The following is a 26,333-nucleotide window of genomic DNA, read 5'->3' on the forward strand; positions in this document are numbered from 1 at the left end:
CTTAGAGATTTTTCTTTCTTAGAAAAAAAAGTGTTTAAAAAGAATTATTTTGTTTTAGTGACTTAAATACATAGAGTGAATTAATATTTGGGGGTATTGTTTTAGGCCTTGCTTATCCAAGAATCAAGATGGAAATTACCACACCTTCTACAGTTGCCTGAGAATTATAACACCATTTTTCAGTACTACCACAGAAAAACCTGTAGTGTCTGCACCAAGGTTCCTAAAGATCCTGCTGTTTGCCTTGTTTGTGGTACTTTTGTATGCCTGAAAGGACTTTGCTGCAAACAACAAAGTTACTGTGAATGTGTATTGGTAAGCAATAATAAATAATATAAAATTTATTAAAACAAATCTCATACCACATGGTAATGTGGCATATATGATCAAATCACCTCTTCAAGTTTAACCAGCCTTTGAATTAAATATACACTACAAATATAGGGGTTTTGTTTTGTTCTTGTTCCTTTTATTTCTATAGAAGAATTTCTTCTGCCATTCGTAAGTGCAATTCCAGTTTCCCTCCCTACTATCACTGTCCTTTAAGAGTACATGCTTTTCAATGATGTGCTGTGAAACAATAGTCATATATGCTTTTGGGGATGATAGCCTCTGAATTAGATTGATTCTTAATTGTTTCCCTAGATAATCCTTTAATTAAGATACTTAATTAAGACATTCTTTATTTTGTTATAAAGCCCATTTAGTTATGAAGTTCATTGGTATATTTTAAATTTTTTTAGCATTCTCAGAACTGTGGTGCTGGAACAGGGATTTTCCTTTTGATCAATGCATCAGTGATTATCATCATTCGAGGCCATCGCTTCTGCCTCTGGGGTTCCGTGTATTTGGATGCTCATGGAGAGGAAGACCGGGATCTTAGGTCAGATGTGTATGGATATATCTGGGTGTTTCGTTAAAGTTTGGTCATAAAGAACAATGTGCCATTCTTAGCTTTTTAATTATATATATATCAGTTCTGGCAGTCATTAGTTTAGAGCTGTTGTAGTTTTTGAGATATTTTCCTCTTCAGCATGCTGAAGAAACATCAAGCAAACCGAATTACTCTATAATATTTTTGCCACAAAAAATCTATTTAAAAAGAAATGCAGAGTACATTTCCATTATATTGTTTGTTTTAATATATTTTTTTCTTATTATTCTAGGCGAGGCAAGCCTCTCTACATTTGTAAGGAAAGATACAAAGTTCTTGAACAGCAGTGGATTTCTCATACCTTTGATCACATCAATAAAAGATGGGGTCCACATTATAATGGGCTGTGACTCACCACCTCAGCACTGCATCATATCATCATTTTCATTAAGAATTTACTTTTATCAACAATAAGCTTTAACTTAATTTAGGGGAATTAATGCTTTTGCTGTGGGGGAGAAAAAGAAAGTGTGTATTATGAAGCCTTTCCAAAATTAGGTGCTTAGTAACCACATTAATGGTATAATAATCTTTAAAAAGATTTTAATACTTAAAAAAGTGTCTGGAGAACATAACAAGTAATAGGTTAAATCTTTCTCTTGTGTGCATTTTTTTGTTAGTCCACAGTTGATACAAAGCACAACTTGTTCACAAATTATTTAAAAATTATTCCCCCAACAGTGCGTATCAGCTACTCATTGGTACTTAGAGTGTGATTTATTTGACATCTAATTGCTTCCTTATAACTGTGTGTTTAATTTGCATCTGCTAAACATATTGCATCCTTTCCTCTACCATTGTTGTGTTGATTTGAGATTTTTGCTGTATGTAATTAGAAAAAAAAATGTAAGACATGATTTATGTGAAATATTGTATAGTAAAAGTTGGTCTAATAGTAGAACTTAAATTTTTTTTATTATTGTGAGGAATCAGTTATAAGTTTAAGGCTTTGCTGAAAACTTAATTCATTCTCAGGAACTTCATAAATATTCTCCCCAGGTAAATAATTGAGATAGCTGTAAAATAAGTAGATAGCTGCTGTTAATATAATACATTTTGGGATATATGTGTGGCTGGGGATTCCTTAAAAGTCTAAATTTGTCATTTCAGTTGGGTAAATTACTAACGATAGTAACAAATAGATTTTACTATAAAATCAGAAGTTTTAAGAGCATACACGTGACAGATTTTGATTCTGTGTATGTTTGCCTTTTATTACCAACCAGATTTTATTTAAACGATTGGATTGGAAATGTGCAGACTTCTTCACAAACGAAACATAATTTTGGAAATTTCCTATCAGCTCAAGAGGTTCAACTATTTGTGCAACGTAATCACTGCTATTTCTGCTTGGTTTCCTAAAAGGCTTAGTGGCAGTGACTCTCATGAATGAGCCATGCATCTGCATTCTTAGGAATTGCGGTGAAAAGCAATTTGTTTTTAGGGTTTTTAAATCAGTAAGAATGGGAATGATTGAGCTAAAACCCACTCTATAAGTAGGGAAGGATGATTAATGAAAAGCATGTTATGTATTGCTACCACAATTTTTTTCCAAATGACTCAGTAATTAGATGAATATTTCATATGCGGTGCTATCAAGCACTTCCTGGTACTTTGGACTTTCATGGCTTGTTATATAAATTTACATTTTTAGTGTAAAAATAGAGTAAAAAAATCTAATGATAAAATATAAAAAATGAAGTCAGACCCATGTTATAAAAAGTAATTGAATGGCATGATGTTACAGAATACGAAAATGGACATTAAATGATGGCCTAGTGTTAAAATAGGGAAGGGAGAGCAGTGCACTTTCAAATGCATTCAAAAAGTAAAAATGTTACCCTTCACTCTACTATAAAATACATGGAAATTGCCTGCTATTTTTATATACATTTCCAAAACATTAAGATAACTTTCTGTAAGATTAGAATGATTCTGTTTGACTAATTACTGTCCTTTCCAACACATTGCTACTTTTTTAAATACTGGATCATAAGTTTGGCCTATCATATTTTTTGCATTGGTCATTATGAATACCAGACCATTTTGTAAGTGTGATTAAAGATGAAAATGCTAATTTACATCTCTAGTAAATATTGTTACAGGATTCATAAACTTGAATAATTCTACAGTTTGAAACTCTGATGCTATATATACATGAAATAATGTACTCAGACTTTGATTACTTCATATTTAAAATGGAATGTTTTATGGTTGTGCATATGGATGTGAAGTGAAAATATTAGCCTTAACATTAAAATTTGGGTATTTGATAGTGTTTATTTTGATATTGGTGAATTAGTCACCAATAAAATTTTAAAAAAAGCACTTGGCTGAAAATTGTACTTGAATACATACATGCATGCTGCTAAACTAGATCTTTAATTTTTTCCCCGTAACTTTTATAAGCCCCATTCATAAGCCCACTTTTAAAAATAACAGGTCCAGTTAGAGTAATATCGTGTACATTATTAAAAAAAAATACTGGTGTGATAATCTTATATGAATGCTCAGTTAAATACAGTACATTACTGTAGAAACTAAATCAATCCTTATAATTAAGCAGAAATTACAAAATTAGGAATAATCAACATTGTAAGATATGTTAATAAAAACCTACTGTCATTTAGTTTGTGAAAGGTCCTTAAAATTTTTGAGGCTTTCATCATTTTTCTTTGTTTTCAAAGATACTGACAATAATACATGTATGTAAGCATGACTGAAAAGAGCAAAGTATATAACATTGCTTATAGTCATTTTAAGGTGGAGTAATTGTAGGATTTGCTTTAGCTTTTACCTTTTATTTGCAGAGCTAGTTGCTATTTCTTCTATTCTTGTCTCATAACCAATGCACAGCCTTTGCTAAGTGTGTGTTTTTCTAGGTAGGGATGGGGAGAGGGAAATGGGTATGCAGATCTGAGGAATACTAGTTGGTCCCTTCTGTTTCTGAAATTTCCCAGCTATTTAAAGTGTTTATGAAATTTAAAGTGCTTTATGATAATGATTTATTTTGAGTGGTCACTGGTTTTGTTTGAATTGACAGCCCTCACTCCCATCTAGTAGCTCACCAGCCAGTTACCAGGTTGAAATCTATTTCTGTTCTCAAATCTTTCTTTATGTTTTATAATTCTGATGTTTATTGATTTCTTTGACTTAGAAAAGATGCTAAGTAAAAGAAATAAAGGCTTGAAGATAACAGTATGGTGGGGAGATGTAGCTCAAGTCTTTGTACAATCTTGAGGATTATAATTAGAAACGCTCAAATTCCTGTTGTTGGCTTATGTTTGAGATAATGATAAACCCTCCTCTCACCCCCCAAAAAACAGAACAAAAAAACATGGTTTAACCACTAGAATCAAATCAGTGAGGCAGAATGCATTCACTGGTAGTTATGTGTCACACTTGATGGTTAATAGGAGAACAGAAAACTTGTGACTTTTTCTCAGTCCCATTCATAGTACAAAATCCTTTCCTCCGCCTTTATGATCTGGGTTGATGATATCAAGCACTGCTTAGTTCATCAGGGATGATGGCAAAATGAGCATTTTTCTATTTATGACACTTTAAGCTCCCTTGATAATCAGGCACAGCAAGTATCAAAAACCTATTTCCTGCTCTCCTTGTGTAGAGTAATCAGCTAGCAGTGGAGTGAATGTGACTCCATCTAATGCAATGCAATGAAAAGGCATAATGGGACCTTGTGTGAATTAAATTAAGGTAAGATGTGACAGTGCCGAAATTGTTGAGACAGGGCCTAAGACCAGGCCCATATGAATAGGTTTAAGAGCACAGATAAAGGCTTCAACTTGAGGGGAAGGAAATCTGGAGCAAAGTAAAATGTCTCAGAATTGATTCCCTCTATTTTCTTGGTGAAAAAGAAGCAGGAAATCATGCTCACAGTGGAAGTCATAGTATTTTTTAAATGATCTAATCTCAGAAGTGGCATATGATAATTTCTGCCACACATACCAACCTTGGTAAAATGTGGGAGGTGATTACACAAGAGTATAAATGCCAAGTGGGGACCATTGGGAGCCCATCTTACTGAAGAAAGCTAAAAAAGCCAAATTAGTGGGCAAAACTTTAAGAAGAAACAGAATTTATATATCTCAAGTATGTCCTCTAAGATATTATCTACTAAGGGGAAGATGGTAACTTTACAAAAGAGAAACCTGGCAGTCACCAGTTTAACCAAGTGATTAATGTTAACATTACCAGTAATAAGATATATTGAACCTTTGATATGTTTCACGAAAACATTTCTGTAGTTAGGCAGGAAAGGCCTAACTTTGTTCCAAACGTGAAAACATCAGACAAACCCAACTAAGTTCCTTCTATAAAATAACTTTCCAGTACTCTTCAAAAGTGTCAAGGTCATGAAAGATGAGGGAAAACCTGAAAAGTGTTATGGACTGGAGCATGATGAGAAATGACTAAATGCTATGTGGAATCCTAGATAGGATTCTAACACAGATAAAGAGCATTACTGAGAAAACTGGTGAACTTCAAATAAGGTTTGTAGTATAGTAAATATTAAACTGTTAATTTCTGATTTTGATCATTATGCCATGGTTGTGTGAAATGCCAACATTAGGGGAAGCAGAGTGAGAGGTATACCAGAAATCTGCAATAATCATGTATCTTTTTCTCTAAATCTAAAATTTGTTTAAAATAAAAAGTTTTAAAAGACCTATAGTCTAAGAAAACTTTCCTGAAATAAAGGAAAACCCAAGTCTTCACATTGAAAAGTACCACAAAGTACTGGAAAAATTGGCCTTGAACAATAACTCCCAAGATATATCTTAGGAAAATTATTAGATTATAAAGAAAAAGAAACGTTCTCAGGACATATAGTCAAAATATATGTATCAAATAACTTAGAAGGCCAAAGAATTAGATTGGCATCAGTCTTGTCACAAGTAAAGCAAGGCAAAAGTGAGCAGAATTTGCAAAAACCTCAAGGAAAGAAAATGTGACCCGAGAATTTCACTTAGGCCAAGCTGTCCTTTAAATATCAAGGCCATAGAAAAACAGTTTGAAGCATGCAAATGTGATCCCTTCTTAAGAAAACCTGCTACAAGATTGGCTTCATCCAACCGCAAATTGACTTGGGAAACTTCAACAAAAAAGATCCATGGAGTGAGGTCTAGCTCTAGAAAAAAACTGAAATCTTGGTCATAGAATCTATAGCCTTCTAGTATCTGGCAGAAAGAATGAATGATAACATTATCCAGTTTCTAAAATATTTCAAATAAGGGGAATGATGAGACAATAATGCACATAAGCTAGAATGAATAGAAAAATAAACAGTAAAAATAGACTACATGGGGGAAGTGCAAGGGTAGTTCAGTGGTAGAATTCTCACTTGCCATGTGGGAGACCCAAGTTTGATTCCTGGCTCATGTACTTCCTAAAAAACAACCAAACAAACAAAAAATAAAAATTCAACAAATGGTGCTCCAATAATGGGACACTCATGTGGAAAAAGAATGAAATGTGCCCCCCATCATTCAGCATACCAAAAAACATGCACTACAGATACTAAAATTATTTGACACAAAGTGTGATTATTTTACTTGAAAAATAACCGATTAGAAATTCTAGATCTTAATAGTAACAAGAATCAAGAATTAAGAATTCAATGGATTTTTAAAAATATCAGATGAGATACGGCTGTATAGAGACTGAGCAAACTGGAATATAAATTAGAAGAAACTATAAAGAATAAAGCACAGTGACTAAAAGATGAAAAATTAGACGAGACAGGACACTGAAGAATGTCAAACATATAATTGAAGTTCAAGAAAGAAAGGAGAGAGAGTATGTGGCAGAGACAATATTGGAAGATATAATAGCTGAGAAATTTCCAGAAGCAATGGAAGACTTTGAACCATAAATTTGAGAAATCCAATGGATCCCAAGTAGGATATATAGAAAGGAATCCATACCTAGAACCATGATACTGAAACTGCAAAAAAATAAAAAATACTGGAAACCTGCTCAGTGTAAAAGGGATGGCTTTAAATCCACAACTTCTCTAATTAAAAAAAAAAAGATTCCTTTTCCTCAAAAGACTTCTGACTTCTAAACAGTAGTAGTGGGATCTGGAAGGCAATCGAAAAGTATCTTCAGAGTGTTGATAGAAAATAACTCCAACAAGATTTCTCTATACCGCAAAAATATTCTTCAAGAACAAAGACAAAGACATGAAAATAAAAATGGAGAGAGTTTAACAATAGCAGAACCTCCCTAGAAAAGGAAAATCTAAGGGAGCTCTTCAAGCAGAAGGAAAAATATCCCTGGTGAGAGGTAGCATTTCAGCAAGTGAGAACAAAAATTCTAGCGAATATGTAAGGATAGCTAAGTGAACATTTACTGCATAAAATGATTATGATAATGCATTTTATTAATATGTGTGCATGTGTTTGACAATAGCATATAGTTGATGAGGTAAATGGAAATGAAATGTTTCAAAGTTCTTGCATTGTCCTGGAAGAGGATAAAGGTTAAAGTTAATATTACACTTATAAGAAAACAGTTGTAAATTGTTGTGACCTTGAATTAAACCATAGTTGCTTAGATATGACATGAAGCAAAAGCAGTCAAAGAAAAAGTAGATAAATTGAACTTCATCAAAAAGTAAACTTTTGTATTTCAAATGACACTAACAGGAAAGTGAAAAGACAACCTATAGAATGGGAGAAAATATTTGCAGATATATGATTTGCAAATCATGTATCTGGTAAGTTTAATATTTAGGCTATATAAAGAACCCTTACAACTCAAAAAGACAAATAACCCATTTAAAAACAATCAAGAATTTGGAGATTTCTCTAAAAAGGTGGTCAACAGGACCTGAAAAGATGCTCAACGTCATTAATCATTAGGGAAATGCAAATCAAAGCTACAATCCACAATGAGGTAACAACTCACAAGTTGGCTAAAATAAAAATGCCAGACAAAAACAAATGTTGAGGATGTGGAGAAATTGGAACCTTCATACATTGCTGGTGAGAAATTTTACATGGTGCAATTGTTCTCTAAGCTGTTTGGCAGTTCCTGAAAAGTTAAACATAATCCATCAACAGATGAATGGATAAATAAAATGTGGTCTATACCTACAATGAACTATTAGCCATAAAAAGGAATGAAGTTCTGATGAAAGCTACTACATGGATTTACCTTGAAACATCATGTTGAGTGAAATAAGCCTGACACAAAAGAACAAATATTGTATGGTCTCATCTATATGAAATAAATAAAACATGCAAATTTACAAAGTTTAAAATTATAGTACAGGTTACCAGGGGCTAGGTGGGGATGAGGAATAGGAAGTTAATGCTTAATTGGTCCAGAATTTCTGTTTGGGGAGATGGAAAAGTTTTTGCCATGAATCCAACAATACTGAATGTAATCAATACCATTGAATTTTATAAATAAAATGGGAAGCTTTAGTTTATATATATGTTAGCAGAATTAAAACAAAAAAACTTATAGAATTGTACAAGCCCTAATGTAAACTATGGACTTAAGTTAATAATGTAATTATAATTATATTGTTTCATCAGTTAGAACAATGGTACCATGATAATGCAAAATGTTAATAATGGGGCAAACTGTAGTTTGTGGGGGAGGTTTAGTAATTTGGGAAGTCTACTATCTGCATGATTTTTCTCTAAACTTACATCTGCTCAAGAAAAAAGAAGGGGAACACATAAAGGTAACTATGAGCGCGAAGCAGGAAAAAAAAGTTAAACATAGCATTACCATACAACCCTTGGTATATACCAAAGAATTGAAAATACATGCTCACAAAAAGTTATACATGAATGTTTGTAGCAGCATTATTCATAATAGAATAGTCCATTAACTGATGAGCAGGTAAAGAAAATGTAATTTATCTATCCAGTGGAATATTTGGCTGTAGAAAAGAATGAAGTACTTGTACATGCATGGGTGACCCTGAAAGCATTATGATAATTGAAATAAGCCAAACACCAAAGGCCACTCAAAAAGATCATTTGTATGACAGTCCAGAATAGGCAAATTCATAGAGACAGAAAGATTAGTGGTTGGTTGCCAAGAACTGGGTGGAAGAAGGGTAGGAAATGACTGTTAACGGGTATGGATGAAATGGGATTGATGAAAATACTCTATTATATAGTGGGGATGGTTGTACAAATTTGGACTATACTGAAAAGCATTGAATTGTACTCTCTAAAAGGGTGATTTTTATATGTGTGTTGTATATACATTCTAAAAATATCAAGTGACAATCAACTACTCTAAAAGTATTCATACAACTTGCAATTTCTCTAGCTTATATTTTGGCAAATCCTTCCAGAAAATATGGTGGGAACAATATGAGCATTAAAGATGGAAAGATATGAGTTCAAGTCTATTCCACCACTTACTAGCTGTGAGATCTTGGAAAAGTCAATCTCACTGACATCAGATTCCTCCTTCGTAAAATGTATATAATACTTCACCTCAGGGTTATTGTGAGGATAATGCCAGTCTTTACAATGGGTTAATAAAATGCTCAGTTGTTTTTATAAATGCATGATATTTACATAATAAAACAATACTAGCCTGAACTTGGGAGTTAGAGATTCTTCAAAAACAAAAATAAAGAGGTCTTAGATATAAGCTCCTAAGGAGTCAGAGACTGTGCTACTCATCTTATCTCTGCTTTTTAACTTCACGAAGGGTATGACATACAGAACATCCTTTTGATTGGACAAAATGATTTGGGAAAAGAGACTAAAAGTGTCGCCTGTCACTGAAATCTGATCAACTCAATTTACCTCCAAATAACTGGAAAGAGAGGTCTGGAAACTAGAAAGCAAAGAAATAAAATAAATCTAAGAATGTTTAAAAAACTGTTGCTGTTGGAAGATAGGACTGATTGGAATCAAATAAATAAAAGGTCTACCATGTTTTCAAAAGTACTGCATTGTTAAAGAAATCATGAGCTGAATATTCTGTGACTCTTTGTAAGTTAAAATGACTTTGTACTGTCAACCATTTATGGAACATAGGTAAGGTAGCTGCTCAACACCCAAGGAAGAATATTCTCAAATGTCCACCTCAGATGTGGACAAGGAATATAATGGAAAAGGAACATATTCTCAGGGATGGAGTTACAGGCGACAGAGAACAATGGACAGAGGAGCTCCACCCAAGGAGTAAAATCAAGACCTAATCAAAGAGTAGTATTACACACCCACAAAATAAGAGGGTCCTCAAAATACCTTCCCAGTAGGATGTTAAATTGCTGTGAATCAGCGACTGCTGTGTTTCTCTTTTGTTTTCTAGATGGAATTGTTTATAGTGATTACCTAGTCCCTTTTCCCTTATTATGTATTCAAATTTTATGTTTTCCAATGTAATTAAGCATTTTAACTAAAACATTTTTCTCTGCAACATATTTTTAATAAATTTGAATCCTTAAAATTATGTGAATCACTTTATATTTCTTTTTTTAAATTGTGATAATGAGAACTAATTATTAAAACCACAGGGATTATAAAGTATAGATATAAAGTAGAAAATATCAAAGTTCAGTAAAATATTTTGTATAAAAGGATTATAACAAGTATAAGTGATATACAAGCATGTAAAAAGATAAATAAGTTTGGATACAGAAAAATTACCTGTTTTGGCCTAAAATGTCGGGGAATTTCTATCTTGGCTCCCCTCATGCCAAGAGCAGGTCACTCCAGCCATTGTATGGTTTACCTCTCAGCTCTGGGTCACTTTTGGATTCCTCTCCAGACTTCTGCTGAGCTCTGCAAATGAAAATGGAGCGAAGAAATGTTAATTCAGAGGCTTCTGTTATGAGGGGCAAACCTGGGAGCCTAGCTCAGCTCTAGGAAAGGGAGAAGCAGATTGGAGGGGCTGGGAGATTGGGAAAGGTACAGCCATTTAGTCTTAGTAGAAAAGCTCTGGTTTGGCTTTATGAAACTGAACCCCTGGTTCCTCACAGTCTGGATGTGGGCCCCTCTGGGGTCAGTGGTCCAGCCCCTTGTCTTTGCAGAATTCTCCATGGCCAGTACTATCCTGCAACATCAGAGAAAGGATGCCCTCTAAAGCTGACCCAGCAGCTGCCAAGGCTCTTACAAAGAGCACAGAATTCAGCAGCCTTATGAAAGTGACCAAGCCTTGACTTTATTGTTTGAGAGTCCTAGAGGAGCCGTTGGGACTACTATCCAAACTCCAAACTGTGCACAGCTGCTCCAGGACCATGTGGATGCCAAGTGGCCCAATAGAGCTGAGCTGTGCTGGAAATGCAAAACTGCCCAACCCCATTCATGGAGAAATTCTGCCCAGTATCTGGGGAGCAAGGTTTTCATTCACCTCTATTGCAAAACGAAACAAAAAGCAAATAAACGTATCTTCATAATTAAATTCTATTGTGAACTTCATTATGTTTATCAGAGGGTTCTTTGATGGGTGCATCCCTGAAGAAGAGCTGCCAAGAACTATTGAAAGTTTTCTCTGCCAATTTGGGAAGGTGCCCTAGAAGATTACAATGCAGATATTTGTCCATTCATTCATTTTTTTATCCACTCATTCATTCAGTTGTTCATTCAACCACTGAATATTTCTTGAGTAGTTACTGTAGGGCTAGTGACCCAATACACCAAGCTGGAGATGGAGACAGGAGAAAACTCAGTAATAAAAAAGGGAAAAACAGGTCTTCCCTGATAGAAATTTTCACTAAGTAAATGTATAGTGGGCAGTACAACGGTGGCTCAGTGGCAAGAATTCTTGTCTGCAGAGCTGGAGACTCAGGTTCAATTCCTGGAGCCTGCCCATGCCAAAAAAAAAAAAAAAAAAAAAAAAAAGTATATCTACCATTGCTTATGAGTACAGAATCTAGAATCTATAAAAAGAAATCTCTGTTTTTTACTCCAGGAACAGTGTGGGATGGGGAGAGAAGAAAAATAAACTGACCATTAATTATAAATCTAAGGTGTGGGGCAAATCATTCCCTTTGGAATTCATTCCCATTGGACTTCATAACTGGGACACAGACCCTGGAGTGATTTGACACTTTTCTATACCCTCTGTCTTGATGTTGTAGAAAATAGGTTAGTCAGAAACTGCCCAGAGGGAAAAGGCTGGAAAGAAGCTGAGAGGCCAGTCTGTCTGGGGAGCAGAGGGTGAGGTCATGAGATACGAAATCCAGTATAAGCCTCTTTGGAGGCCCCCCCCCCCCAAAGCCCAGGGGAGGGCCATGTGCCTGGACAGTGCCTGGTGCCAGTGTTGACCTGATGTCTTGGCAGTCCTGTGCCAGGGCAACTAGGGGAAATGGGAGCAGCAGTTTTTTCTGAGCCATGTGCAGACTCTTAGGAACGATTGAGGTTTCTGCTGCTTAAGGAATTAAATGGTCAGAAGCTCACTCACCCTTGAAAACGCTCCCCAGGATGATATTGAAATGTTGAGCAGGGTTTTTCTTCTGGTACAGAGGAATGCTGGGTCTGGATGGTGCACAACGGGGAGAGGCAGCCAAGGAAGAAGCCCTGCTGGGAGATGGTTTTTGTAGGTTGGCATTGTGGTGTGTGACAGCCAAGGTCTCCTCATGGGGAATTGGCCTTCTCAAAGCCAGACCTGGGGAACAGAGTTTCCTCTTCCAATTGGGTCCCAGGACTGGGCTTAGACCCCAAGTTTTAATAATTTTGAGAGTTTCAATTATTCACTGATCCATTTGATGGATTATATATCCAACCAAGCTGATAGGATGGGATGCCCCTCCCAACTTTCCATCTTCATTTTCTCCACTTTATATTTCCCTAACAAAGTCATCTCTGTGCACTGAGAATGACCAAATTCCCTGGACCGACTCACAGATCAGTCAAGCCTGGTCTGTGGCATATGACAGACCCCCAACTCGACCAAAAAAAAAAAAAGTGGGATTTAATGGCTCATGCAACTTGTAAGTAATGGAGGACTTTGGCCTGGCCAGATCCAGGTGGGCAGAGTGTCATGAGCCAGCTCACAAGATTTTAACGCAAAGTTCAAAATAAAAGAATGGAAAAACTACCATGTTGATACCAATAAAAAGAAAGTTGGAGTGACTATATTAATATCAGACAAAGTTGATATCAGAGTAAAGAGTATTAGCAAGGATAAAGAATGTCATATTATCTGAGTGAAGGATGATATCGTCCATATCTTAAAACTTCAACTTCTGTGTGAGACTAAAGGGAGAGATGTTTATTTAGTGCAAAATATATATTTTGAGTAGTGCATTTCCTAATTTAACTTGTACGGTCAGTGTAGTTAAACACCATCTTGAATAGGGCATGGGATTTTCTTGGTTTGTCCAGGTTAGTGTGATGCCCCAATAAATCCCACAGTGATCGGGACAGTGAATAAAGAAATATTTGCAGGATCCCCTTAGGGGAATGGGGAGAAAAGAGGAAAGATTCAACTTCCCCATTTGGAGAATTTCTGATACTCTTGTAAGCAGTGGGAACAACCAAATCAATAGGCCAAGCCCCTGATCTTGGGGTTCACCCCTATGAAACTTATTCCTGTAAAGGATAGGCTAAGTCTACTTAAAATTACCCCTAAGACTCACCCCCACAGAACCTCTTTTGTTGTTCAGATGTGGCCTCTTTCTTAAAGCCGGCAGAGCAAGTGAACTCACTGCCGTTCCCCACCCCCACCCCCCTATATGGGACATGACTCCCAGGGGTGTAAATCTCCCTGGCAATATGGGACAGAATTCCCAGGAAGAGCCAGAACCCAGCATCAAGGGATTGAGAAAACTTCTTGACCAAAAGGGATAAGGGAGAAATGAGAAAAATAAAGTGGCAGTGGCAGAGAGATTTCAAGCAGATCAAGAGGTTATCCTGGAGGTTATTCTTATGCATTATATAGATATACCCTTTCAGTTTATGGTGTATTTGAATGGCTAAAGGGAAGTACCTGAAACTATGGAACTATGTTCCAGTAGCCTTGTTTTTTGGAGATGATTGATGATATAACATTTACAGTGCAACTGTGTGAGCGTGAAAACCTCACGCCTGATGCCCCCTTTATCTAGGGTATGGACAGATGAATAAAAAATATGGATAAAAAAATAAATAATAGGGGCAACAAAGGTTAAAATATATTGGATAGACAAAAAGTTTGAGAAGGCACAGGAAGGCAACTAAGGCAGCGATTCAGGAGTGCAGCTGACCTGGGAGAGCCTTCTGCACCACATGGAGCAGCCCTGGTTGCAGAGGCCGAGGAACTGAGAGGCAGAGGGCTGGAGCCTGGTTCAGAGGCATGGAGCCCATGGGAGTGCACAGACGGGAGCCAGGGACTAGGAAGTAAGCCAGGCCACATTTCTTTGGCGCATTATACTCCCCAGTGCAGCCCTGTGACCAGTGACTCACCCCACACCCCACACACCCGAACCCCGTCATCCACTCCCATTCTTTGTGCTCCAGGAGACCCCACCCCACCAGACCTCAGTACACATACCTGCTCCACACCCCCACCCCTAGTGCAGCCCAACCCACCTCCCCTGCACCCCTCCTGAGCACTACCTCCCCCTCTCTGTTTCCCGCAGGCTGTTGCCAGTGTATAAAGGCTATGGGCACTAACCTCCATACCCAGGATACCCCTGACCCCTGCCCATAGAGTCACACAGCCTCACCCCCCACCCCCCAGCTCTGAGTATCAGTTTATGGCACTTCTAGACCCAAGCTTGAGCATGGGCCCCAATCACATCATTCAGTTCTGAGAACTGCACTTAACAGCAATCCTGGAACTGCACATGTACACAGCCCTCAGCCACACTTCCCAGCTCTGAGAAAGTGCTGACCTGTGCAACCGGGTCACATCTGCCCTCAGTCCACAAAGGCATAACACTGACCTGCTGCCACAGCTCTACACATGCACACAAAGGGCCCCATGCCTTAGACCAGTGCACACCAGGGTTATGCACCCCAAACTGGTGCACCCACACAGCTACATCCTCCCTGGCCGTTGAGGGTGCCCATTTTCACAGGCATCAGTGTAACATCCCCAATCTGTACCTATACATGCCCTGAAACAAATCACTGCACTGAGTGCCCAACCCTGTACCCTGTTCACTGCTGTACAACAACCATCCCACAAACACAACACTTTAGACTACTGAAAGAAATCAACTCCCAAAGTAAATCAATCAAGATATTTACATGCCACGAAGACAGCAGAAGATCAATAAGCATATCACATTGCAAACAGATATAGCCCTGCCTAATGACCAAATTCAAATACCAGAGGAGGTGCAGACATTGGGACAACTAATCAAAAATGTTCATACAACTCTACTTAATTAAATAAATGGGCTAGCAAATGACATAAAGGAGATCAAGAAGACAGTAGAAGAGCATAAAGAGGAATTTGAAAAAATAAACAGAAAAGTAGTGGATATCATAGAGATTACAGACTCTGTTGACCAAATAAAAATATCTAGAGGCACACAACACCAGATTTGAAGAGAGAGAAGAAAGAAAAAGTGATAAAGAGGACAGGACAGCTGACTTTGAAGATTCAAAACAGCAAATGGCAAAAAAAGATAGAAAAAAATTGAATTGAATCTCAGGGAAATGATAGACAAAACAAAGCACAGAAATATAAGAATCATTGGTGTCCCACAAGTAGAAGAGAGGATTAAAAGGCTAGAAAGAATAGTTGTGGGTATAATGGGGAAAAACTTCCCAACCCTCAGGAAGGACATAAATATACAAGTCAAAGAAACCTAAAGAACTCTAAGCAGAATAAATCCAAATAGGCCTTCCCCAAGGCACATATTAATCAGTCTGTCAAATGTTGAAGAGAAGCAGAAAATCCTGAAAGCAGCAAGAGAAAAACAATTTACCACATACAAGGGAAACCAAATAAGACTGAGTTCAGACTACTCAGCTAGCACCCTGGAAGCAAGAAGGATATATTCAAGATCCTGAAAGAGAAAGACTTCCAGCCAAGAATTCTGTACCCATCCAAATCATCCTTCAAAACTGAGGGAGAGATTAAAGTTTTCACAGACAAATGAGTCCTGAAAGAATGTGTCAACAAGAGACTGGCCCTATAAGAAATACTGAAAGGAGTTCTGCTGGCTGAAAATAAAAGACAGGAGAGGGAGGTCTGGAGGAGGGTACAGAATTATAGAGTACCACTAAGGGTAATTTAAAGAATACAAAGAGAAAGAGGAAAAAGAATATATAGATCTGACAAATAAAATAAAAAATAAGAAGGTGGGGTCAAGAAACACCTTTACAGGAATAGCTTTGAATGTTAATGGACTAAACTTAGCAGTTAAAAGATACAGATGGCAGAATGGATTAAGAAATATATCCAGCTATTCTGCTTAAAAGAGACTCATCTTAGACACAAGGATGCAAATAGGTTGAAAGTGAAAGAATGGAAAAAGATTTTCCATGTAAGTTGTAACTAAAAGAAAGGAGGAGTAGCTATACTAATTTTGGACAAAATAGACCTTAAATGTAAAGATATCATAAGAGATAAAGAAGGACATTATATACTAACTAAAGGATCAATTCACCAAGAAGATATAACAATCATAGATGTTTATGCTCCCAATCAAGAGCTCCTAAGTACATGAGACAGATATTGGCAAAACTGAAGGGAGCGATAGATGTTTCAGCAATAATAGTAGGAGACTTCAACAGACCGCTCCCCTCTGTAGGTAGAACAACCAGACAGAAATCAACAAGGAAATAGAGAAGTTAAATATCTTGATAGATGAATTAGACCTAACAGACATATATAGGTCATTGCTCCCCAAAGTACAAGGATATACATTCTTCACTAGTGCTCATGGAACATTCTCCAGGATAGATCATATGCTGGGGCACAAAATGGGTCTTTATGGATTTAAAAATGTTGAAATTATCCAAGCCACTTTCTCTGATTACAATGGGATGAAGCTGGATCTCAATAACCACCAAAGAACAAGAAATTCACAAATAAATGGAGATTAAATAACACATTCTTAATCAACCAGAGGGTCAAAGAAGAAATTGCGAGAGAAATCTGTAGCTATCTGGAGATAAATGAAAATGAGAATACAACTTATCAGAACTTATAGGATGTGGCAAAAGCTGTGCTGAGGGAAAATTAACTGCCCTAAATGTCTATATTAAAAAATAAGAAAGAGCAAAAGTCAAAGACTTAATAGCACACCTGGAGGAACTTGAGAAAGAACAGCAAAGTAACCCTAAAGCAAATAAGAGAAGAGAAATAACAAAGATTAAGTCAGAGACAAATGAATGGGATAACAAAAGAATGATAGAAAGGATCAATAAAACCAAAAGTTGGTTCTTTGAGAAAAATCAATAAAATTGACGGTCCATTAGCAAGACTAACAGAAGAAAATAGAGAGAGGATGCAGATAAACAAAATCAGAAATGAGATGGGATGCTTACCACAGACCCTGAAGAAATAAAAGAAATCATAAGAGGATACTATGAACAACTATATACCAACAAACTAGACAACTTAATGAAATGGACAAACAAGCTATACTGACTCAGGAAGAAATAGAAGATCTCAACAAACCAATCACAAGTAAAGAGATTCAATCGGTCATCAAAAATCTTCTTACAAAGAAAAGCCTAGGGCCAGATGGCTTCACAGGGGAATTTTATCAAACTTTCCAAAAACAACTTACGCCAATCCTGCTCAAACTTTTCCAAACAATTGAGAAAAAAGGAACTCTGCCTAACTCATTTATGAAGCTAATATCATTTTAACTCCAAAAGCTGGGTAAAGATGATATAAGAAAGGAAAACTACAGGGCAATCTCCCTAGTGAACACAGATGCAAAAATTCTCAATAAAATATTAGCAAATCGAATCCAACAACACATTAAAAGAATTATACATATGACCAAGTGGGATTTATACCAGGAATGCAAGAATGATTCAAAACAAGAAAATCAATTAATGTAATACAGAACATTAACAAATCAAAAGGGAAAAATCATATGATCATTTTGATTGATGCTGAAAAAGCATTTAACAAAATTCAGCATCCTTTTCTGATAAAAACACTCCAGAAGATAAGAATCAAAGGTAACTACCCCAATATGATAAAGGGAATATACGAAAAGCCAATAGCCAGCATCATACTCAATAGAGAGAGACTGAAAGCTTTTCCTCTAAGATCAGGAATGAGACAAGGATGCCCACTGTCACCACTATTAGTCAACATTACGCTAGAAGTTCTAACTAGAGCAATCAAGAAAGACAAAGAAATAAAAGGCATCCAAAATTGGAAAGAAAGAAGGAAAACTCTCATTGTTTGCAGATGATATGACACTATACTTAGAAGATCCTGAGAAATCTACAGCAAAGTTACTTGAGCTAATAAACAAATGCAGGAAGGTGGTGGGATATAAAATTAATGTGCAAAAATCAGTAACCTTTCTATACACAAGCAATGACCTAACTGAGGAGTCAGTTAAGGAAAAATCTCCATTCAAAATAGCAACTAAAAGAATCAAGTACTGGGCGGGCAATGGTGGCTCAGTGACAGAGTTCTCAATCTGCCATGCTGGAGACCCAGTTTTGATTCCTGGTGCTTGCCTATGTCAAAAAAAAAAAAAAAAAAAGAATTAAGTACTTAGAAATGAACTTAACTAGGGATGTAAAAGACTTGTACACAGAAAACTACATAGCATTGCTAAAAGAAATCAAAGGAGATCCAAATCGGTGGAAAGACATTCCCTGCTCATGGATAGGAAGGCTAAATATAGTTAAAATGTCAATTCCCCCCAAATTGATCAACAGATTCAACCCAGTACCAATCAAGAGTCTAACAACCTACTTTGAAGATTTGGAAAAGCTAACTACCAAATTCATCTGGAAGGGAAATAGACCCCGAATAGCTAAAAGCATCCTAAAAAAGAAGAAGGAAGTGGGAGGATTAACACTCCCTGACTTTAAAACCCATTATAAAGCCACAGTGGTCAAAACAGCATGGTACTGGCACAAAGATAGAATCATTGATCAATGGAATCAAATCAAGAGTGCAGAAATAGACCATCAAATCTGTGGTCAACTGATTTTTGATAAGGCCCCTAAATCCTCTGAGCTGGGACAAAATTGTCTTTTCAATAATTGTGTATGGAAGAACTGGATAACAATAGTGAAGAGAATGAAAGACAACCCCTATCTTACACCCTATACAAAAATTAATTCAAAATGGATCAAACACCTAAGTATAAGAACTAGCACCATAAAACTTCTAGAAGAAAATGTAGGGAAACATCTTCAAGACCTAAGTATCTTCCTAAACTTTATACCCAAAGCACAAGCAACAAAAGACAAAATTGATAAATGGGAACTCTTCAAAATCAACTGCTTTTGTGCTTCAAAAGACTTTTCCAAAAAGGTGAGAGGCAGCCAACTCAATGGGAGAAAATATTTGGAAATCACACATAGGACAAAGGTTTGATTTCCTGTATATACAAAGAAATCATACAACTCAACAAAAAGAGAATAAACAACCCAATTATAAAATGGGCTAAAGATATGCATAAGCATTTTTCTGAATAGCAAATACAGATGGCTCAAAAGCATGTGAAGAGATGCTCATTTACATTGGCTGTAAGGGAAATGCGGATCAAGGCTACAATGAGATACCAACTCACACCTATAAGAATGGCTGCTATTAACAAATGAAACCAGAAGGGAAGATAAATGACAAAGACTGAGATGGTATAATCTAGGAATGCCTAGATTGTACAATGATTTGACTAAATGAACAAATTAAAAAATGTTTTTATATGAGGAAGAACAAAGGAATGTCAATATTGCAGCGTGTTAAAAATAGATGGTAATTCATATTTTAAAACTTTAACTTATGTGTGGGACTAAAGCAAAATTGTTTATTTCATACAAAATTTATATTTTGACTAGTGCATTTCCTAATATAACTTATATGGACAGTTCAATTGAACGCCATAAATACATGGAACCTTGAATAGGGCATGAGATTTTATAGGTTTGTCCAGAGTGATACCCTGATAAATCCCAGAGTGATTTGAACAGTGAATAAAAAAGTATTTGCAACATCCCCTTGTGGGATTGGTGAGAAAGGGGGAAAATTCAACCTCCCCATTTGGAGAATTCCTGATATTCTCACAAGCAATGGAGACAACCAAATCAATAGGCCAAGCCCTCAACCTTAGGGTTTATTCATATGAAACTCATCCCTGCAAAGGATAGACTAAGCCTACTTAAAATTAGACCTAAGTGTCACCCCCAGAGAACCTCTTTTGTTGCTCAGATGTGGCCTAACTCTCTCTCAGCCAACATGAAAAGCAAACTCATTGCCCTCCCCCTCCCTACGTGGGACATGACTCCCAGGAGTGTAAGCCTCCCTGGCAACATTCTAGAAATCCTAGAATGAGCTGGGACTCAGCATCAATGGATTGAGAAAGCCTTCTCGACCTAAAGGGGGAAGAGAGAAATGAGACAAAATGAAGTGTCAATGGCTGGGAGATTTCAAACGGAGTTGAGAGCTTATCCTGGAGGTTATTCCTACACATTTTATAGCTATCCCTTTTTTTAGTTTTAGGTGTATTAGTGAGGCAAGAGGGAAGTGCTGGAAACTGTAGAATTGTGTTCCAGTAGCAATTTTTCTTGAAGGTGAATGTATAATGATGTAGCTTTTGCAAGGTGACCATGTGATTGTGAAAACCTTGTGTCTGATGCTCCTTTTATGTACGATATTGACAGATGAGTAAAAAAAATATGGATTATAAATAAATAAATAAATAATAGGGGGAACAAATGTTAAAATAAATTGAGTAGATTGAAATACTAATGAACAATGAATGGGAGTGGTACAGGATATCGAAAAAAATAAGGGGAACAAAGGTTAAAATCTATTGAGTAGATGGAAATACTAGTGGTCAATGAGAGGGAGAGATTAGGGGCATGATATGTGTGAGTTTTTTCTTCTTATTTCTTTTTCTGGAGTGATGCAAATGTTCATAGTGATGAATATACTACTATGTGATGATATTGTGAGCCATTGATTGTACAGTATACTCAGAATGTTTGTATGTTTAAAATGTTCATGTTTGTATGTTTGTTTTGGTTTGATAATACAAAATAAATTTAAAAAAAGAATGGCTGCTATTAAACAAACAGGAAAATATAAATGTTAGAGAAGATGTGGAGAAACTGGGACACTTATGCACTGCTTGTGGGAATGTATAATGGTGCAGCCACTATGGAAGACTGTTTGGCGGGTCCTTAGGGAACTAAATGTCAAGTTGCCCCATGACCCAGCAATAGCAACATTTGGTATATACCCAGAAGAGCTGAAAGCAATGACACAAACAAACATTTGCACACTGATTTTCATCGGAGCATTATTCACAATTGCCAAAAGATGGAAACAAACCAAATGCCCATCCACAGACGAGTGGATCAACAAAAGGTGGTATATACAATACGATAGAATATTGTGCACCAGTAAGAGAAAATGATGTCCTGAAGCACATGACGAGATGGATGAGCCTTGAGAACATAATGCTGAGTGAAATTAGACAGATACAAAATGACAGATACTGTATGATTCCACTTTTATGACCAGCATAAAGGTAAAATCAGGGGCTTATAATACAGAATATAGGAGACTTAGAGATACATAGATGCTAGAGATGGGTGAACCTGTAGGTAATGAGGTTGAACTCCAATGTAAGGGAGCAGATAGGAGTGAAGGTGTTTCTCTAGTGGGTCAATAAGTAATATTACCATATTGAGGATGAATAAAATTGATAGGGTTTGTATAGACCTGTGTGTCCCACTGATTAACACTAGAAATATGAATTAGTTCTCACAAGAATTACTTCGAAGATATGATTCTTGTACAGAGAGTGTTAAATCCAGGGTACAGGGGGAAACCTGCTATTGCATGCTATGAGCTCTGTTCAAAAGGAAACCATCAGGATAACCACAGCAACAGCAGAGGTAAATAACGGGGAGAGGGACAAGAGTTAAGAGGAGGTTTGAATTTCCTATTTGGTGAGGGTGTGTTTATTGGTGTTCTTTCTCTTGGAAACAATGAAATTATCTAAAATTGAGAATGTGGATGGACTGTGGACTTTGGACCCTCTACATGATGCCCGGTGAATGCAGGTGGCTGAAGGATGCACTGATGGAGAAGCAGATGGGCGAACGACAGTGTATACTTGTGAATGAAGGTTGTGCTGCTACAAAAAGGAACAAAGTCGTGAGGTACGCAACTATGTGAATGAATGTGAGGGACATTTGGTGAGACAAAATAAGCCAGAAACAAAAGAACAAGAATGGTATGGTCACCTTTAGAAAATGCTTATAAGAAAACAAGGGCCTAGATTGCAAGCTTTTAGAGCAGACATATTAAGTCCACAGTGGTGATTACTATTTCTGGATTTTGAGAGGCGGTTTTATATATATATAATCTGATATTTAGAGATTAGAATGAAGTCAAACAGGTGGAGGGTTAAAGTAATTCAGAACATAGGGGTAAGGAAGACACTGTCTTTATTTTAGAAACACACATACTCTTTGAGACCAATGGGAGAAAGGTTTCTTTGGTCTGGAACTGAAATTTTCTGTGGTGCGTAATCTAATTCAACCTATCTGTATAGCTCATTTGAACAACTGAAACACAGGGAGCACAGAATAAGAAAGAGGTCCTTTAATCCTGTATGGATTATTGTAATGCCTGGATATGTCCTAGAGTATTTTAAGAGATAATCAAAAAGTATTGGCAAAGTTCCCTGAGGCATTGGAGAAAGAATACAGAACTATTAAGTCTTACCATCAGGGAATCACCAGATACTGTGTCAAACTTTGGGAACGCCCAAATCAATAGGCTATGCCCTTGATCATAAGGCTTACTCTTGTGAAACCTATGTAGGTAGCATAGTAGCTTAGACTACCTATAGACATGCCTAAGAGTTACTTCTGGAAGGACCTCTTTTGTTGTTCAAATTTGGCCTCTGTCATTCTAAGCCCAACTGTGCAAGTGAAATCATTGCCCTCCCCTCTACGTGGGACATGACATCCAAGGTGAAAGTCTCCCTGGCGACGTGGAAGATACTACCAGGGGTGAATCCAGACCTGGCACCATGGGATCAACAATTCCATCCTGATCAAAGGGGGAAAAGAAGTGTAATTAATAAAGTATCAGTGGCAGAGAGAGTTTAAATAAAGTTGAGAGGCTACTCTGGAGGTTGCTCTTATGCAAGCGTCAGTTAGACCTTGCTACCTATCATAACCTGCCAATCCCAAACCAGAACCATTCCAGCCAATCCTAAAGAACACCTAGGACAATATATAAGATTCCACAAAGGTTCCGTGCACTAGAGTAACTTTTCAGAAACCTATAACCTCCGGATGGGTCCCTGGTGCAGATAATTCCTGAAACCTAGCCCAGCCTCTCCAGAACATCAGATAATTCCAATTCCCTACCCCATATGAGGGACAGACCCTTCCAATAGCAAAAATTTAGAATTGCCATAGCCCAAATATCCCTAAAGAGAGGGAGGGAAAGATTAAAGGTGATGTTGGAGTTATACAGCAAAGATAGGATTTAACAAATGAATATAGTTGCTGAATCATTAAATTGATCATTCTTTTAGTCTCCAGTATCTTAGAGTAGCTAGAAGTAAAAACCTAAAATTGTGAAATTTGTAACCCATGTCAAACTCTGAAATATGTTTTACAACAAATTGTGGTGCTGTGCTTTGAAATCTATAGCTTTTTTGTATATATGTTATTTTTCACAAAAAAAAGAAGGAAAAAAACTGATTGTGCTGATAAAAAAATATTTAAGCCATCTGGACTTCTATATTCTGGAGCAGCTAGAAGGAAAATGATGAGAGAATCATATGGTAGCCCATGATAAACTCTGGGATCTGTCCTGTAACTACTTGTTGAAGAGTGCTTTGAAAACAATTGCATTTTTATTTCTTTACTTTGTATATATGCTATATTATACAATAAAAAAAGTTAAATATATATTGGATAGTTAGAAATACTTGTGGTCAAAGAGAGGGAGGGATAAGGAGTATGGTATGTATGAGTCTTTTCTTTTGCCTTTTTATTTCTTTTTCTGGAGTGATGCAAATGTTCTAAAAATGATCTTGGTGATGAATGTACAATTATGTGATGATACTGTGAGCCTTTGATTATACACCATGTATGGAATGTTTATATGTTAAGAATGTTTGTGTTTGTATGTTGTTTTATCAATAAAAATTAACAAGTTACACTAACAAATAAAAAAGAATGTCATTTTTCTAATATAAAGAAGTTCAGCAAGAGAAAATAAAAGCTTAAATGTTTATGCACCTAATAACAAAACTTTAAATTACATGAAGTGAGAACTAATAGAACCGCAAGGAGAAATAGACAAGTCATTGATTACAGTTAGAAATTTCAATACCTCACTCAATAACTGATAGAATAAGTAGAGAGAAAATCAATAAGTATATAGAAGATTTGAACAACACTATCAACTAGCTTGACATAATTGACATTTAGGGAGCAATCCACCTAACAATGGAATACATAGAATTTTCAGTGCAATTCACAGACAATTGAATGCCTGGACAGATCATATTCCCACCACAGAAATCTCAATAAATTTAAAAATATTCAAGCCACACAAAGTATGTGCTTGCCCATAATGAATAAAATATCAACAAAAGAAGGATCTCTGGAAAATCCACAAATCTTTGAAGCTAAAGAAAACATTTCTAAATAACATATGGGTCCAAGAAGAAATCAAAAGGGAAATTATAAAAATATTTTGAACAGAATGAAAATGAAACCACAACCTATAAAAGAGGAGATAAGAGCAGATGGAAGAAATTACAAAAGGCTCCAAGGAAACTTATGAGGATAATGGCTCTGTTCACTATCTTGATTGTGCTAACAGTTTCATGGATACAGACATCCATCAAATTTAACAAATTGTAATTCTAAATATGTGAATTGTGTTTAATATCAAGTATATGTCAATAAAGTCATAAAAGTCATTTTAGAATGCTGACATACCATAAATATAAATAATCCTGAAAAATATCATAGCTTAATATAGCATAGCACAGAACTCTAAAGTTTGACAAAATTCCCAGGTGTCATGTGCTGTTACTCCTCCATGCCTTTGCACATGCTGTTCCCTCTGTCTGAATTCTCTTCCATCATCATCAACCCAGGAAGTTTTTATTCAATCTCCAAGCCTTTCCTATGTCTTAGGTGTTTTCAATCTCCAAGTTTTTCCCATGTCTTTAGGTGCCCTGAGGAATTCATACTGAACCTTGTAGACATCTGTTAACTGATTACCTTATAATACATTCTTGTATGTGTCTCCCACTTTGACCTTGTAGAGGGGTTTTCAGCTTCATTTGAGCCTGGCTCAACTGAAATGCAGATATATTCAGAGAGCAGATGGGAGGGACCTGCCAAGGATGGACATTATGTTTAATAACAATGCTCTAATGGCAAAGAAATGGACACTTGCACTTAAAGAAGGAGTCTGTCCCTCAGTTTGTCTTTACGGCTCTGACTCCTGCCCTGTAGACTCTACTCTGAGTCATTTGGGTGGCAGAGCATAAGCAAAAATGGAAATGTTTCATGAACGTTTTGGTGATACATGTGGAGCAAAGCAGCCTATGTTTGGGGCCACGTAATGCATTGAACCAGAGAAGGGAGAAGATTCTCTTCAATTTGGCCTCATTATAAGGAGGTTTCTGGTGCAATTGTGCTATCCACAGTTCTGCTGACCTTTGACACTAGAGGAGCAATTTCATGCAATGTGACTTCAGAAGATGCCAGTAGAAGTCAATGACCAAGCTGTATGCAGGGCTGGGCAAAGTTGGGAGGTAACTTCATTAGCCTTCATGGGCATCTGAGGCTGGGGCCACAGACATGGCCTGATGGGGCTGGAGTTGAAGCTTGGTGCCCTACAGTCATGCTGGGTGAATGGGAGGAGGGGAGGAAGACACAGCAAGTGTAGGCTCTTCTTAGGAGATGTTTGGATGAAAAGGGGAGAGAGATTAGTTGACTGTTATAAGAGAGACAGGGTCAAGGGAGGACTTAAAAATACAAATTCATGTTATCATTGGAAATTTGCCATCTAAGAGACATGAAGATAAACACTCAACAAGTTTATATCTGAACAGTGAGGAAAATAAATACTGTGTTATGGGTAAGTTGAGCAAAATGAAGTTATTACTCCCTTTAAACCAAACTAAAATGATCACAAAAATCTACCAATGGGGATGCACGGGTGGTTAAGTAGTAGAATGCTCGCCTTCCATACAGGAGACCCAGGTTCAATTCCCGGACCATGCACCCAAAACAAAAAAACAAAACAAAGC

The 26,333-nt window shown here is 36.7% G+C and overlaps 1 protein-coding gene across 7 annotated transcripts in view; it reads left to right on the forward strand.

Moving 5' to 3' along the window:
* UBR3 (ubiquitin protein ligase E3 component n-recognin 3) overlaps positions 1 to 11,344 on the forward strand; it is a 296,599-nt gene extending 285,255 nt beyond the window's left edge. For all 7 annotated transcript variants that reach the window (XM_077154105.1, XM_077154106.1, XM_077154107.1 and 4 more), the window contains 3 exons: positions 106 to 315; positions 744 to 883; positions 1,167 to 11,344. In XM_077154105.1, coding sequence (XP_077010220.1) covers positions 106 to 315; positions 744 to 883; positions 1,167 to 1,284 — 468 coding nt within the window. In that variant the 3' untranslated portion in view covers positions 1,285 to 11,344. The remainder of the gene's footprint in view (positions 1 to 105; positions 316 to 743; positions 884 to 1,166) is intronic.
* The last annotated feature ends 14,989 nt before the right edge of the window (positions 11,345 to 26,333 follow it).

Source organism: Tamandua tetradactyla, chromosome 3 (assembly GCF_023851605.1).
Source record: "Tamandua tetradactyla isolate mTamTet1 chromosome 3, mTamTet1.pri, whole genome shotgun sequence".
In the NCBI taxonomy this organism is placed as follows: Eukaryota; Metazoa; Chordata; class Mammalia; order Pilosa; family Myrmecophagidae; genus Tamandua; species Tamandua tetradactyla.